This window comes from Pyricularia pennisetigena, chromosome 5, assembly GCF_004337985.1.
Source record: "Pyricularia pennisetigena strain Br36 chromosome 5, whole genome shotgun sequence".
Classification (NCBI taxonomy): Eukaryota; Fungi; Ascomycota; class Sordariomycetes; order Magnaporthales; family Pyriculariaceae; genus Pyricularia; species Pyricularia pennisetigena.
In genome coordinates this window covers 3962348-3977476 of record NC_043743.1, presented here as the reverse complement: position 1 = coordinate 3977476, position 15129 = coordinate 3962348, and the positions used below count along the sequence as shown (strand labels likewise).

At 48.0% G+C, this 15129-nt stretch overlaps 3 protein-coding genes across 3 annotated transcripts; 2 read left to right on the top strand and 1 right to left on the bottom strand.

Annotated features, from left to right (window-relative positions):
- Window positions 1-3969: 3969 nt before the first annotated feature.
- On the bottom strand, window positions 3970-6092 carry PpBr36_09047 (uncharacterized protein; the record flags this gene model as incomplete). Its single annotated transcript, XM_029896171.1, has 3 exons — window positions 3970-4288; window positions 4321-5878; window positions 5957-6092. Coding segments are annotated over 3 exons (2013 nt in total), but the record flags the coding sequence as incomplete, so codon positions are not given.
- Window positions 6093-8053: 1961 nt separating this feature from the next.
- PpBr36_09046 (uncharacterized protein) lies at window positions 8054-10858 on the top strand (the record flags this gene model as incomplete). Its single annotated transcript, XM_029896170.1, has 3 exons — window positions 8054-8153; window positions 8531-10422; window positions 10505-10858. 3 exons carry the CDS (start codon window positions 8054-8056, stop codon window positions 10856-10858), a joined length of 2346 nt encoding a protein of 781 aa, XP_029747227.1.
- A 2413-nt stretch (window positions 10859-13271) lies between these two features.
- PpBr36_09045 (uncharacterized protein) lies at window positions 13272-14363 on the top strand (the record flags this gene model as incomplete). The annotated part of the gene is made up of 1 exon (XM_029896169.1): window positions 13272-14363. One exon carries the CDS (start codon window positions 13272-13274, stop codon window positions 14361-14363), a length of 1092 nt encoding a protein of 363 aa, XP_029747224.1.
- Window positions 14364-15129: the final 766 nt, after the last annotated feature.

Sequence of the window (15129 nt, the reverse complement as noted above, 5' to 3'; positions counted from 1 at the left end):
TAAGTTTTATCCGTTTATTGCAATTTTTGGTAATTAATTACCTTTTTTAGTTAATAATCCACGCCGATAACAATATCCGGGATATTAATTCGGCGGAATTGGGTAAAATGTTGGCGTTAAAAAAAGTGGATTTAAGAACCAAATACCGTAACGTCCGACAAAATTTTAAAAAAAATTTATAGGAAGGAAAAACCCGTTTTGGATCGGTAATTGTGGATGTTTTAATTTAATATAGCGGCGACGGTCTTTTTAATTGGATTTATTCGAAAATTTGCATTAATTTTAAAACGTTATTTCCGTCGGGTAGGGTTAAAATAATCTATTTTATATTAAACGAATCGCCATTTATTACCCGCGTAATCGAAATTTGCATAAAAAAAAAGAAAAAGGGTTAACGCGTCCTGGTTATAACGCCCAATTTTTGGATTTAAGCGTAAATTGGCCATATAATAATAATTATTATAATCGTTTTTTTTCCACAATTATTGTAATAAATATTACAATAGCTGTTTGTTTTTCCATTTTTGTAACAATTGTTACAATTTTTAATATATTTGCTAATTTTTTTTAATTTTATTGTTTTTATTTTGGAAAAAACCAGTTTCGGTGTGGTTATTATCCAATTAAACCTATCCCAAACCGAACGCGATAAAACCGTTTCCGATTTCACCGATTCCAGCTCCAATTTTAACGTTTATATCCTAAATATTAATATTTCCAACGTTGGTTTTAATTTGCACCCCAATTATTATCCTAATATTATTATTTTTTTAATATGGAACGTTAATATACAATTATAAATTTGTGGGCGTTTAATTCGGTTAAATTAAAACAAATTTATTATTTGGCGCATTTTCGAAATGCGAAGTATTTTTTTCGATTAGGTAAAAAATCGCATATTCCGGAAGGTTAATGCCCCTTTTTGTACTGTTCCGGCCGTTGCTAATATATAGTAAATATTATTTAAATATATTACGCGAGACTAAATTGAGCTACGAAGTGGAGCGAAGCGAACGGACTGGATCAATTGTGGAGCTTTGGGCTTCAGGGATGAGCCCTGAGACTAATAAGGAAGATAAAGCAAAATTTCCCCCACCAATAAATCTAAGTTATTAATCCCAAAATTAGTAAACCATTATAGTGAATAATTCTAGTCCATTTAGTGCATTCAAACCCTATAATTACAGGCATTAAACCCCTGTAATTACAGGCTTTTATAGCGCAACTAGCACCACGCCGCACCTAGGCTAATGCCTAAACCCCTGTTAGCAACCCATATTGTTAACACGATCGTTGGGTGGACCTGACCCACAGGTATAACCAACGCCGCAATTGAGCCACGAAGTGGGTCAATTGCGGAGCGTTCGTTCTAGGATGAGCCCTGAGACTATCCACACAGCAAGGTCTGCCGCTCCCATCGGCGGCAGAATTAGCATCACCAGTTGGGAGTTTCCTTTTTACCAACTGGCCTTCCAAGCATAGCAGGATATAGTGAAAATTTGACCTAGGGATGGTTATCCTGTTTATCAAAAAAAGTTTTCCATACTCCAACCTCTATCTGTTTTCCGTCCTCAACTTTGAATACCCCAACGATACTCTCTTTAGGTAAAGGAGCAATGGCTGCCAGCTCCTCTGGTTTCAAGCCGGCAGGAGGGGCTTGATCCAGTATATTTGCATAGAATGCCTCGCGCAAATCCTCCAACAAGCGGTCCAAAAACTTCGTGTCTTTGACATCAAAGTGGTAGACGTATCCGTGAGCGTTAGGATAGTATTTTTTGTAATCGTTGATAACTAGTTGGTGATTAAAGCCGATGATTATATTTTTGTTGGTCATCGCCTGGATGGCTCCCTCGTTTAAACCACCATAGTGTGCAAGTACTTGGGGCTCAATATCGGCCCCGATCATGACGATAACGGCTTGGACATTGCCCAAAAGCGAAAGTAAAAGAAGAGAGCCGGTAATGAAAGAAGTGGGGAACATTTCTCTTAAAAGAGGAAAGGTATGGTTGTGAGACTGGAGTAAATTTCGGGAAACGCAAAGCGAGCGTAGATAATTCTAAACAAAAGACACCTGACCGACCGTGTGGAATATATTCAAACTAAAAGAGTGGACGAGGTGGTGGAAAAAGAAAAGCAGATATACGCGCCTAAGTTCGAGAGATTACAGGATGTACAGCAATTTTATTGATTTGAAATTACACACAGCATTTAATCAAGGGCTTCATGATGGTGTTGCATGACTTTGTATTTGCAAAACAGCCCAAACAAACAGGACATATCCTAATGAAAAGTTGCTGCTGGTAAAAATAGAAAAATACGGTAAATAAATTGGCTCTTAAAATACATCCCCCTGAAGTGCTATTTTTGGTGTAAATAAAAGATTGTCCTGCCCGATGAGATATATCAATCGCAAAAATCAGAACCGCCGCGTAGTCCATGATAATGATTCAAGTCAGCATCACCCTGTCCCCCAACGTTCGCAGAATATTCAAGACCTTTTGCCGCTGCAGATTCCGAAAAAGAAATTTCAAGATGCAATATCAAAAAATTACGTATTGTAACTGATGGTGAACAGGACACGGGTTTAAAATCAGACACTTTGCAGACCAAGCCCGAACGTCCAGATGAACAGGGTCGCTTGCAATTGCACAGACCCAAAGTAGGTGGCACTCGGACGAAAAAGAAAAAAAAGAAGACCATCAAGATCAATCTAAGGGATCGAGTTTTGGGACGAGCATTTATTTGGACTAGTCGAAGAGTTATTTTCTCGAAGTTTCCTTGGTCTAAACCACATGTGAAAAGAAGGAGAGGGAAAAAAAAAAATAAAAAAGAACAAGATAAAACACAAGGCGTCAACTTACAGAATCTCAGGATCAGACCTTTTTAGCGTCGTCCCGACCACACGCAGGCGCGGCAGGGACCGGAGTAACCGGGAGTCTCCGCTAGCACGCTAATAGTAGACTTGGAATTTTTGGATGAGTGTGCTAACCACGACAAACTTTTGGGCGAGGATTCGTCACATGAGTAAGATTAGCTGAAGGCCGGGAATATTTTCAGTTAGTTTTTGTTAGGGATGGTAACTAGGTCTAGGTCTAGTCTACAAAACGGCTAGCTGGTAAGTTTTTTTTCTTTAACAATGTTTCGTGACTTCCACCCTGCGATGTCCGCGTGAGGGGACAGGAAGAGTAATGCAAACAACAGAGTTAAACACCGTGTCCTTCGTTGGAGGACAAGGGGGTGTTACTCGAACACCACCCGTCGTCCCTTTCTCCAAATTAAAGTGTGTAGTGGTTGCCCGCCCAATGTCTAAACCCCGGAGAACAAGAAAAATAAGAAAGAAACGCAGCCTACCACAACGATAGAAAACAACAGGACAAAAAAGCCAAAATGCTTGGCATCGCCAAGGTTATGACGCTAGGATTATATACTATGGTACAAGACTTGAACAGGAGACTGTGATGGTGGAATTGCACATGGGCAAACTTTCAACACTGATAATCATTTTCTTTGCAATGACGGTAGTAAAAGGTTAAATTGTTAACGCAAAGAAAGTCGTCAAGTATCCAGACACATACTCGTCTAGAGAGGCAAAAAGAACGAGGAGGCCCGAACGCATTGTCACCTTTTTTTTTTGATTTTTTCTTCTCTTGTCTTTATTTGCCTTTCGCTTAGCTTGTTCGTGGTCTACCCTCCAAGTTGTATGCGCCTCTCCCGTTGAGAACACGTCATGTGGCATGTTGCTTGGCATAGCATATAGCCGCCGATTCGAGGTGCCCGTCAAGCCCTACTCGGGTCGCAGCAGTCAGGGGTAGAATATGGTTTCGGCAATTTGCACGGAGCTGTCATCTCTCGGCATGCCAGCTTGATCCTGATGGCAATAGTGAAGACCTTTCTGATTCGTGGCGCTGACTTGAATAACCTGGCTGCTCCGGTGGCACACCCAGGGGCGGGCCACCACGTGATATCATCTCATGTTTGTCCAGATGCAGACGTGCACTGGGGGTTTGGCGGTCGGACCCCGAAGGGCCTAAAGGTCGTTTCATCCGAGTGTAGAGCAGTATTCCCATGGAGGGGTTGGTCGTCGTTAGATGCGTCCGAACTCGCCATCATAGGGACAAAAGTACAGTCTGATGAAAAGAAGTTGCGACTGGCATGTGATGAGACTAGCCATGCGTTGAGGCGTTGGGGGAAATCTGATTGGATCATCTCGGGGAGGATGTTGATGCCGTGGCGATCGGTAAAGGTTCCCTGTACAGCGTCCTGGGGGTGGTAGTAGCTGATTCGCCATCTGAGGAGGCAGAGATTATGATTGCTGGGGACGACGCCTGGAGCCCGTCAGAGCCCGTATAGTTTTGCGCAGGGACCTCCAGTGTCGCCCGCCGCCGAACCGGAGCCCTGCCCCTGGTCGCTGTAGGAGCTGGCGCGGATATGGTCAAGGAAAGCTGTGGCATGTCGGATGCGTTTGACCTCCGGTCCTGCAGGGTGCTGCTTCTCGGTGGAATCCTTGGCAGAGGGCCGGGGCTGGCAGATCTCGTACGATTCGATGCTGACGGCCGTGGAGATGCAGTCCTGCTTCCGGCGACGCTGTGTGTTCGTGATGGTATGACGTTGCCGTTGGCGTCCCGCCAGATGTTGTAGACCTTTTGAATTTCTTGAATCCTCGGGTCCCTTAGACGCTCCCCGGGGGCTTCGGGAAAGTCGCCCGCGGGACCTGCCCGGAATGAAGCGTCGTCCAAGTCAGATGCGGGTGTGCTGATGGCTTTGCCAATCTTGTTGATGTACTTGGCAATCTTCATTCGACTGCCCTGCCTGGTAAGGATTGGGGAGCATGAGTTATTGCTACCATCGCCGGCCGTGTCAAAAGTTCGCATAGGTTCTATGGTCCCGGCAGACCAAGGGTGGTGGTTATGTGAGTCGATCGGAGATGACCATTGACCGTGGTGGTGTGGGCAGCTGCAAGATCCTGCGCCGGGTGAGTTTCCGGTCTGACGTGCCTCCTCTTCCATCGCTGCCGCCATGGCATCCTTCTCTATCAAGAGGTACAGAGATCCCAGTGCTGCCAGTCCAGCCGTGACTATGGGTGCCCACTGTCCGACGCTTGTTATCGGCTCAGTGCCATGGACGATGTGCGGATCCCACAGGTTCAGCTCGCCAATAATCAAGATGGCGGCGACTGCGGCGGCAAACAGAGGGATCTCGATGAACCTCAAAAGATGTCGGACATTGTTGTTGACGCTGTTCATGGTCCTGAAAGTAGCGCCGTGGAATCCATCGATGGGTTCGTCAAATCCAGGATCCTGCTTGGCATCGCGCCAGCCACCCATACGGGATCTTCTCCAGTTGAGCTCGCGTATTTTGTTCATCAAAGACGCCAGAGACAGAATTGCCGGGATGCAACAAGCTGCGGCGGTAAGGGTAGCGGTGCCAAAGTTGAATTTGACAGGCGCCGGTATTATGTAAATCTCGGCTGTTGCCTCCTTTCTCATGGGAGAAAAGGGACCCTGTTCCTCCGAGCAGGTGATTCCACACAGATTCCCCACAGAATAGGGGAAATCTGCCGGGTTGTACGTGGTGAAATTGCCCCGGTTGCTCTCGTCGCAGTGGATAGCATTGCTGCGGTAAAACTCCACGGTGAGACTCAGCATGCCAGCCAGGATTATACCGGTCCACACAAAGATGATGTTTCGGCCTGGCCCGAAAAAATACGTATCGGATACTCGGACTGTCACTGGGGCGGCCAAAATGGCAACTGCGGAAAGCTGAAAAGCCCCATAGACGTCCATATCAACAGCTCCTGAACCAAAGGGGTCAATCAGCCCACATGCACAATATCTAAGATATTCGCCATGCCGGCATAAACGCCTCATATCCCCGGCCACTAACCAGGGAGCAAAGCGAGTAAAAGGACAATAAAAAAAAAAGAAAGAAAAGAAAAGAAACCCGATATAATACTAACCATCTTGGTGCAGGCATGCCAGTACGATCCCGTGTAGGGCTGCGACGGCAGGAAACACTAGAGCTGCAGCCAAGCAAGCATCGCGCAGCCAAGCCGCCTTTCGAGCGAGCACACAAGCCGCCACGAGGGTGTAATACCTGGTAAAGTGGGTGCGTGAATCGCGAAGAAATTAGCAAGATTGACCGTTGAAAATGTTTGAATCAAATGTAGATCGTTCCATTAGTCGAACTGTAATTGATTGAGGTGACATTTCTTCACCTGTTGGGTAGTGCAAATGGATCCCGCCATGCGTTGGCGTTGGCCGCCCAGAGCTTGGCTACAGGCGCTGCGGGCCCTATGAGATCTGGGGAGCGCTACACGTGGAGCTCCTTGTGGAACCAAGAACCGATCCCGAGAGAAAAAAAAAAGGAAAAAGGGCCGCCCCGTAAAACAAGAAACAAGAAACGACAACCAAAAATTATTGCTTGGATCGACACCACTTACAAAATTCTGGAACCGGGCCCATATTGACCGGATACGGGCCAAGCACAAACAAGTTGAAGCCCTTGGGTTGTAATATTTGAATACGATGTCACATCTCTGCCAGCCAGGCCGTTCACCATCTGTTGTTGTATTAGCGGAGAGAATGCCGGCATGACGGTGTGCCTTGCCGCAGTCGTTCAAAAACGCAAATCTTTTTTTTTTTTTTTTCTCTTTCCCTAGTGCTGAGTGAAAATGTAGAGGGAAAAAGATGCCTAGCGGCCGGCGTGCTGGCGGGTGGGGGAGTCAGAGTATATTATCACTTGGGGAATGGTGGACGATTGTGTCGTGCATGGGGGCCCCTACGCCCAGTCATGATTTCACATTCTTCTGGCCGGGTGTAACAAAGCTCTACACACGAGGCGAGGCTGGAACATTTGAAGAGATCGATCGGGGGACCTCAATAGGCAAACGAAATACAGTACGAGTCCCTGTTCTCGGTGACAGGGTAGTATAGTTTGTGCATGGCAGATAGGCAGGCAACGCAATGAGTGAAATGGAGGGTGCATTTGGTTGAGTCCTCCTGGCCAAGGCCGCCAAGGTATTCACCGATTACCTATTCGAAGCAAGTGTCTCCAAGCTTGGGCGATTGAAACCCAAGTTCGCAGTCGAGAGAGCCGAGACGATGATATACGGTGCTGCCTGCAGGTGATTGCAGTAAGGTATCCATGGTCGGTGAGTCTTTTGGTGGGGGGGAAGAAAGTTCCCGCTCTTGGGCTTACTCTGATGTTTATCCAGTCCCTGCAAAGTCAAACGTTTTAGTATGTCAAGTTGTCACAGCCTTTCTTCACACCATGACGAAAATGTCCAAAGTCTTAGTGCCTTTTTCTTCTTTTTCTTTTTCTTTTTTCTGTTCTCTTTCTAACCAAATAGGGCGTTTCCCTGTAAGAAAAAAATAACATCGAAAACTGTAGATGATGTATGCATTCTTGAACGGTAGAGTGGAAAAAATCGAATGGCATTTCGTCCACTCAGAGGCACATTTGAGAGTAGCTTGGGGCTGTGTTCAATGCCAAGCGACTCAAGTGTGTGTTTGCCGTCGGGTCTTAATCTGCACCCCAAGAAACACAGCCTTTCTTCGGCATCGCGATAGGGAGACCACGTGCTGCTGGTCAGTTGCTGGACTCGATAGCACTAAAGCTAAGGTGCCTCTGGCTACGGATATTTATTTACTATACGTTGGCGAAACTTACGTAGGCAGGTAGTAGTATTATTTCGTTTCTCCTCGCCACCACATTTCATCGACGATCAACCTTGGGATTTACCTAACAGCCGTTGTATAAGATTCTTTAGCGGCCTGGTGCTGGTGGGGTGACTTAGTCTGGTGGGGTTGGCTGGGCATCTATCGTCGGCTTAATTGGGCTGTATCTCTCTCCCTCAAATCAACTAATTTCAGTCTTGGCGTCCGGTTTTCTTCAGATTCCCTTTCCTTCTTTTCTTCAGTCTTGAGGAATTGGTTACAACCATCAGCTCTTGCGACCTCCCTCTGTCTCTTTTTTTTTCACCCTTCGCTTATTCTTCCTAGCGAAAAATTCCTGCCTCGCGACAGCTGCTGGGCTTTAGGTTCAGCATGCAGTTATGGCTGTCGACGAGCGTACGAGGAACCCTGACGATCTCAACACGGACCGCATTACAAGTTGGCGATCCATTGTCACGCTTATAGTCTTTGTGATAGCGAGTGAGTGTGGCTTACTTGGTGTCTTTTCTTTTGTCCATCTTTGCTTCTTGGTCTTTATTTTACTGTGGATTTCAGCTTTGCCAAGATTTTTTTTTTTTTTTTTTTTTTCCCCTCCGCCCTTCAACCTCGCGTTATCACATCAGACTTCAGGACGATTCGGGTCAGCCCGCACCAAAATTTACAGGGCCCTACCCATAACAATGCGTACCATAATTTTGGGTTTGCGGTCTGCCCTGAGCTTACATTCACACTCGCTAGTTTCTCAACTCAACATCCCAATTCTCACAAGTCGAAAAAATGATTCAACGACAAGTTGTCGATAGAAAATTCGCAAGTTATGCTCATTCTGTCCTAAGCTAACCATGCGCGAAACCCAGACGTTGTTGTTCTATTCCCATTCCGTGTACCAATATTCATTCCTCGATGGCTCCACAATGCAGCTCTTGATGGATTAGCTTTCCTAAGACTGATCCCTCATCGTTCCGACTATTATCCCAGTGATGATGGGCCGGAACAGGGGCAAAAGGAGGCCGACAAGCCTTCGAGCTGGCTGCGGTATTATTTGCCCATCAATTTCCTGACCGGCCCATTGATTGCGGACATCTTTCTGCTCGCCATCCTGGCTATTGGCAGGAAAGAGGTCGTCGCGGGGACTTATGGTGCCGAGAACATCCACCCGATCGACATTATGCTCTTCTTCATCACCTTGGCCTACATTGCCATCTCTATCGACGCCTCTGGACTCATCAGGTACATGGCGTTTCGTGTGCTAAAGTGGGGAGGGAAGAACGGCCATCTCCTGTTTTTCTATCTCTACGCCTTCTTTTTTGGCCTGGGAAGTTTCATCGGCAACGACCCTATCATTCTGTCAGGAACCGCATTCTTGGCCTATATGACCCGAGTGTCCAGCAACATCGTACATCCGAGGGCCTGGATCTACACCCAGTTTGCCATAGCCAACATCGCCTCGGCAATCCTGGTCTCCTCCAACCCTACCAACTTGGTCCTTGCTGGTGCCTTCAGCATTCGATTCATCGACTACACAGCAAACATGATTGTGCCGGTTGTCTGTACCGTTGTCATTCTCTTCCCTTTCCTCCTCTACATAGTCTTCTCCAACGAAGAACTGATCCCCAAGTCCATCGAGATGCATGAACTACCAGAGCATGCGAGAGGAGGTAAACCCATAAATCCAAACATTCCACATGCCAGAGGCAACACGGCAGAGGGCTATGAACTCGAGGAGACCCAAGTTGTCGAACTATCCCTAGAGGAGATCATGAACCCTTTTCTAGACAAGAAGGGTGCTCTTTTTGGTGCCGTCATCATGGCCGTCACCCTTATCACGGTTCTAGCAGTAAACGCGGCGATGAGCAGCTCTGGGAAAGATCAGCATGTCTATTACGTTACTGTTCCAGCGGCGACATTAATGCTTCTGTGTGATCTCTCGATGGGCTGGATGAACCGACATGATACGCGAAGGATTGCAAAAGAGGGCAGGCAGAGGTTTGAGGATGCACGTACACAGTCGGAGCTCAGGGGAACAGATGCGTACTTACTTCAGGAGTCTGATCGGCGCGATGGAAACGACGGCACCGTCCTGGGCGCAGTTGCTCTTCCGGTCAGTTCTGGCGGGCCTCATGAGAACGTGATCAGCAACAAGACTTCAGATGGGAGAACGACAGTATCGGGCACTGTTAATCCTAGGAATGGCGAAAAGGAATATGCGGCACAACCAAGCGAAACAAACACAATCACGGCACTGAAAGCTGACGCCTCGGAGCGGGAGGACTCTGGGTCTAGCGAGCAGAGCTCTCGGTGCGAGAAGCAGGACTTGGCTTCAGCAGAAAGTAGGCAAACTTTAGAACCACAAGGAGTGTTGGGAGCAGAGGTCGAGATGAAAGAGCGCGAGAAGTCTTTAAATGGAGTCAAGGGCTCCAAAAACGACCAAGAAGCCTCCGTGACCCGTGACGCCGAATCGCAATCAGGCTCGAGGCACGGCAAAAAGCGCCAAAAGTCAAATCTGGTACACATGTGCAGAGATGCGCACATCTGGGCGCAAGAGACGTTCCCTACCGTCATGGCAGTGTTTGCACACCTGCCGTTTGCCTTGATCCCATTTGCCTTTTGCATGTTCGTCCTAGTGCAGGGCCTCGTTAGCAGCGGCTGGGTTCCCGTCTTTGCATACGGCTGGGACCACTGGGTCACAAAGACTGGAACGGTCGGTGCCATTGGAGGCATGGGATTTCTCTCTGTCGTTCTATGCAATGTGAGTCCCCGCCCATTTTTGGACACGTTCCTCTGATGGTGAGCTCAATGTAGATAATACTAACTTTGATATTCACACCCAGTTCTCGGGTACCAACATCGGCACGACAATCCTCCTCTGCCGTGTGATCCAGGCCTGGCAGGCCATCCACGACGAGGGTCTAAGCAGCAACCCGGCGATCAAGGAACGCGATTTCTGGGCGACGGTCTACAGCATGGCGATTGGTGTCAACTACGGCGCCTTCAGCACGACCTTTAGCGCCTCCCTGGCCGGCCTGCTCTGGCACGACATCCTGAAGCGCAAGCACATCCACGTCCGCGCGCTCGAGTTCGCGCGCGTCAACCTTCCCATCATAGCCGTCTCCATGGTGGTTGGCTGCGCCGTGCTGGTAGGCGAGGTCTACCTGATGAGGAAGGACTCGCCTTTACAGCTATGAGATGGGAAAGTAACGGGCCTGGCTTTTATGTTTGTACTATGTACCACTAGCAAAGCGTAGCATTTCCTTGAAACTGAATCTGGAATCGCAACGCGGTTTGCATTTTTTTTTTCCTGCACAGATTTATTATATAAATATTAATGGCATTGCATCAGCAGGTAAGAAAGAACCCTTTACATTCTACTGTTAAACTGAGTTGAACACATACAGTGTAGCTTTAATTTTTTTTTTTTTTTCTTTTTTTTTTTTTAACGGGAAGGTGAGGGTGAAGTGAGAAGACCGGCTAGCGTCGGTGAACAGCGGGTGCTGGAGACCTGGCGACCTGCTGAGCTGGCAGCAGGCCCGACAGATGTAAACCTGATGCTAATGGTCCAAGGCACGCACGGCTCTGGCCGCTACACCGCCGCATGTGACTTGTGCTAACACCGCCTGGTAACTGGAGGCAGGGGATGTTTTCTAGGCTGGGAAGCCGTCGAGCTGTTCTTGTTCTGTTGGTCTCGTGAGCGTGTAAGTTTGCCGTTATCCGAGGTTGCTTAACCAAAGCAACCCCCAATCCGAAGCCCAAACGTTCCAGCTTGTCATCTTCTACAGCAATATTCGGGGGGGGGGGATCCTGGCTTTTTATTTTATTATTTCCTTGGCCTCGCCTCAAAAAGTTCTGGACGTCAGAATGACAAGAAGGGAAGAAAAAAAAAAAAACAAAAAAAAGCTCAAACTAGACCTATTGTTCGTATTACCGGGAGGCCTTCTCTAAGGGAAATATGAAATATGGATATTCGCCCTCTCGCAACAATGTCTTAGTTTGGGACCCGAGGTTTTGAAACCATCCACGCGCCATCTGTGGATGTAGACTTGGTCAAGAAAAGAAGAGGCGATGTAGCTTGGAACCTGGACATTAGATGGAGGATGAGAAAGACTAAATGATGAGTGAGGCCTGCCCGGAAAATATCAGGCCGTGAGGTGGCAAAGGCGGCAAAGCAATGGCTAAGCTATTGGTATAACAGGAAGCGGTTGGCGAATGAAAGGGGGTTCCTTCCTTCCTTGCAAGTGACAAGTTGCATTATTGAGAGAGAGCACCTTGACCATCATGGAGTTGTCGTTTTATAAATGAGCAAATATAATTGATAGTGGCTGCTGACGTTGGGGCTTTGGGTGGGCTGGCCTTGTCCTACTGTCATCTTAGGTAGTAGTGTCGTCGTGTGAACGCAAAAGCAAACAGGTCGATTTGATTGGTCTCATGGTTGCCCTTGCTGGCTGCCTGTTGTGCCTGCCACTCCGCCCCACTGAAGGAAGGCGACAGTGCTATTTTGAGAGATGAGGTCTGCCATTTGGCCAATAAGAGGCCAGTTACCCCAGATTGTGCCCCAACACAGGCTACTTGCTTACTACACCTGGGCGACTGGAATTTCTTTCATGAAAAAAACAGCAAGCAATTGACTGACCTCCATCTATCCTTGACTACCGACCAACCGACCGGCCATCCGCTGACGTTGGAGATGAACGTTATCCACACTTGTTCATGAGAATGCTGGCTGCTTTTAATATTCCATGGTTGAAAAGCTATCTGGGGTCGGAAGATGCTCTTGTCAGGGACGATCAGCTTGATTGACAGATGGCAAACAAAAAGCGCATCAAAACTAATATGTTTGGTTCAAGCACAATTCTCGACAACAAGCGGAATCGGGTTACCTTGGACGCGCAGTATCTCGATCAAGGCATTGTTTTGCTAGTTTGGGTTGTAGTGCCGATTTTTTTTTTTTTACCTTCCGCCTCTCACCAGACAGACCAACAACAAAATAGAGTGCCAATCGCGCGAGCGAAATCGCCGGCAGGGCTGTGCCGACCAAAATATGGAGCCCAGACGGGAAGCCTGGCGCAGCCCCGAACCAAGTTCATCCGCAGCGGTGCGATGGAGCCAGGACAGCCGCTCGCAAGCGCGCCTTTTACTGGCTGAATCCAGGGTCAAGTGCCAAAAGTGGAAATTCTGTCAGCCTGCCGCAGTAATACTGCCCTTTCAAATTACTCTGACAGGCGCTTGGCTGCGCCAGGGTGCGCGCTCACCATAGGATCTGGGGTTGTGTACTGCCTTTCTGCAGAATCACTTTCTTGTATATCTAGGCGATGAAGCCATCACTTCAGTCTGTTACTCTTTTCTGTTTTCATCATCATCAGCTACAACTACAACACCATCTCCACTACATCTTCTCGTATACCTCTCGACATCTCACACTCTGTTTGGGGTTGTCACTTCTATCCAACATCAAAAAGAGGCCGACCACATCAGGTTCGACAGCATTTCTCCTTTGTCTCTTTTTCCTTTGTCTTTTCCTTTTCTTCTTTGACCCTTCCTTTTGTCTTCTTACCTTTCTCTTTGCTACTGTTTCTTTAGTAAAACACATTCATACTATTCACAATGCAGCTCAAGTTCGCTCTCCTCAGCCTTCTGTCGGCCACGGGCGTCTTTGCCCAAGATGACCCTGTCCTGGAGCCCCGCAGCAACAAGGGCAAGGGCATGGAGAAGACCAATGGCGCCATGTTCCGCATCATGGCTGTCGGTGGCGCCGCCATCTGGGGCGAGGGATCATCCAAGGGCAACGGCTTCCGCAGGAAGCTTCGCGAAAAGATCGTCGAGAAGGGTAACCCGGTCAACATGGTTGGTAGCCGCAAGAATGGAGACTTTGCCGACAAGGACAATGAGGGCTGGCCGGACCTGCTCATCGACGAGATCCGCGACAAGGCCATGCGCAACGAGTCTGTTCCTCGTTTCCTCCCCAACATCTTCTTGGTCAATGCCGGTACCAAGGACGCTGTCAAGGACAAGGACATCGACAAGGCTGGTGAGCGCTTCGAGCGCCTCATCAAGGACCTGCTCGACAAGTCCAAGGACTCGGTCGTCATCGCTTCGACCCTGATCCACCACCGCAACGGTGACGTCGACAACCGCATCAACAAGATGAACGACCAGTTCAAGAAGGTCGTTTCAAAGCTCCGCAACGACAAGAAGCATGTCCTCATGGTCGACATGGCTGGATCCGATGGCCCCGAGACCAAGAAGGAGGCCGATCATTACAGCAACGATGAGCAGCTCAACGACAAGGGTTACGACAAGATGGCCGACCTTTGGTTCAAGGGTCTCGAGGAGGCAGCCAAGGAGGGCTGGATCAAGAAGCCCCAGTGGAGCCTGCACTGCAACGGTCCCAAGAAGCAGAACCCCTGGGACATGCCCTCCTTCCGCCAGTTCCCCTTCTCCGCTCCTTGGTTCCAGAACAACAACAACAATAACAACAACAAGGACACTTGCAACGCTCAGGACGCCAAGAAGATCACCGAGCAGGTCAAGAAGATCAACGAGCAAGTCAAGAAGGACCTCATCAACGAGAGGCCGAAGTGGGCCAACGACGTCGAGAAGAAGATCATCGAGGAGCTCAAGAAGACCATCAGCGACCTCAAGAATCAGATCAAGGATGAGCTCAAGAAGGACCTCAAGTGCAAGGACTCTTATTAAGCGGCTTCGCCTCTCCCCATCATCTTCTTGGCTTGATCATGATATTATACGCCAGCCGATCATTCACAGTATGATCGATTCACTGGCTTTCACTGTATCTTTTTAGCGTTGGCATTTGCAAGGCGTCTTTTGGGGGTTTTTTTTTTCAAATTTAGGCATTATAGAGGGTGTTTGGTTATTGGTATGGGATGTAGCTGCAATCTAGCGAAAAAAAAACCTTTATGATATTATTACTATTATATTCTCCTGAACTCGCATGATCTTCTGTTGCAGTCCCCCTCATTGTCGACGGTGATACTTGGTGAAACATTTTTCTTCAACATCTATCTTGCCAACAATTCGACATGTTCTCTCACATTCGGGTACTGTAACCAGAATCACTAGTAATACCTGGCCAAGCATGAGATTATCAGTATTCTAGTCCTTGTGGACATCACTTCGCACCCCACGAACCACATCAGCGGCATCTCGCTTGGGGGGGCTGTAGGCTATTTCTGGGCGCGAGGCCACGACCTCTTTCGCAAACCTGTTTTGGTGTGACCTCTTTCCCCATGGCCGGCCGGCGGTCATGGTCAGCAATGCTTACACCGAGAACCGCAAGGGGCTAAGCGGGGGGGTTCGGGGCATTACCGAGACCATCTGGGATGAGATCAGCGCTGCTTACGATCCATCCTCTGGGTTGGAAAATTGCGCCAGACAATCAGCGACCTGAGGAGCCACGAATTAAAAAAAAAAAAAAAAAAAAAAAAAAAAAAAAAAAAAAAAA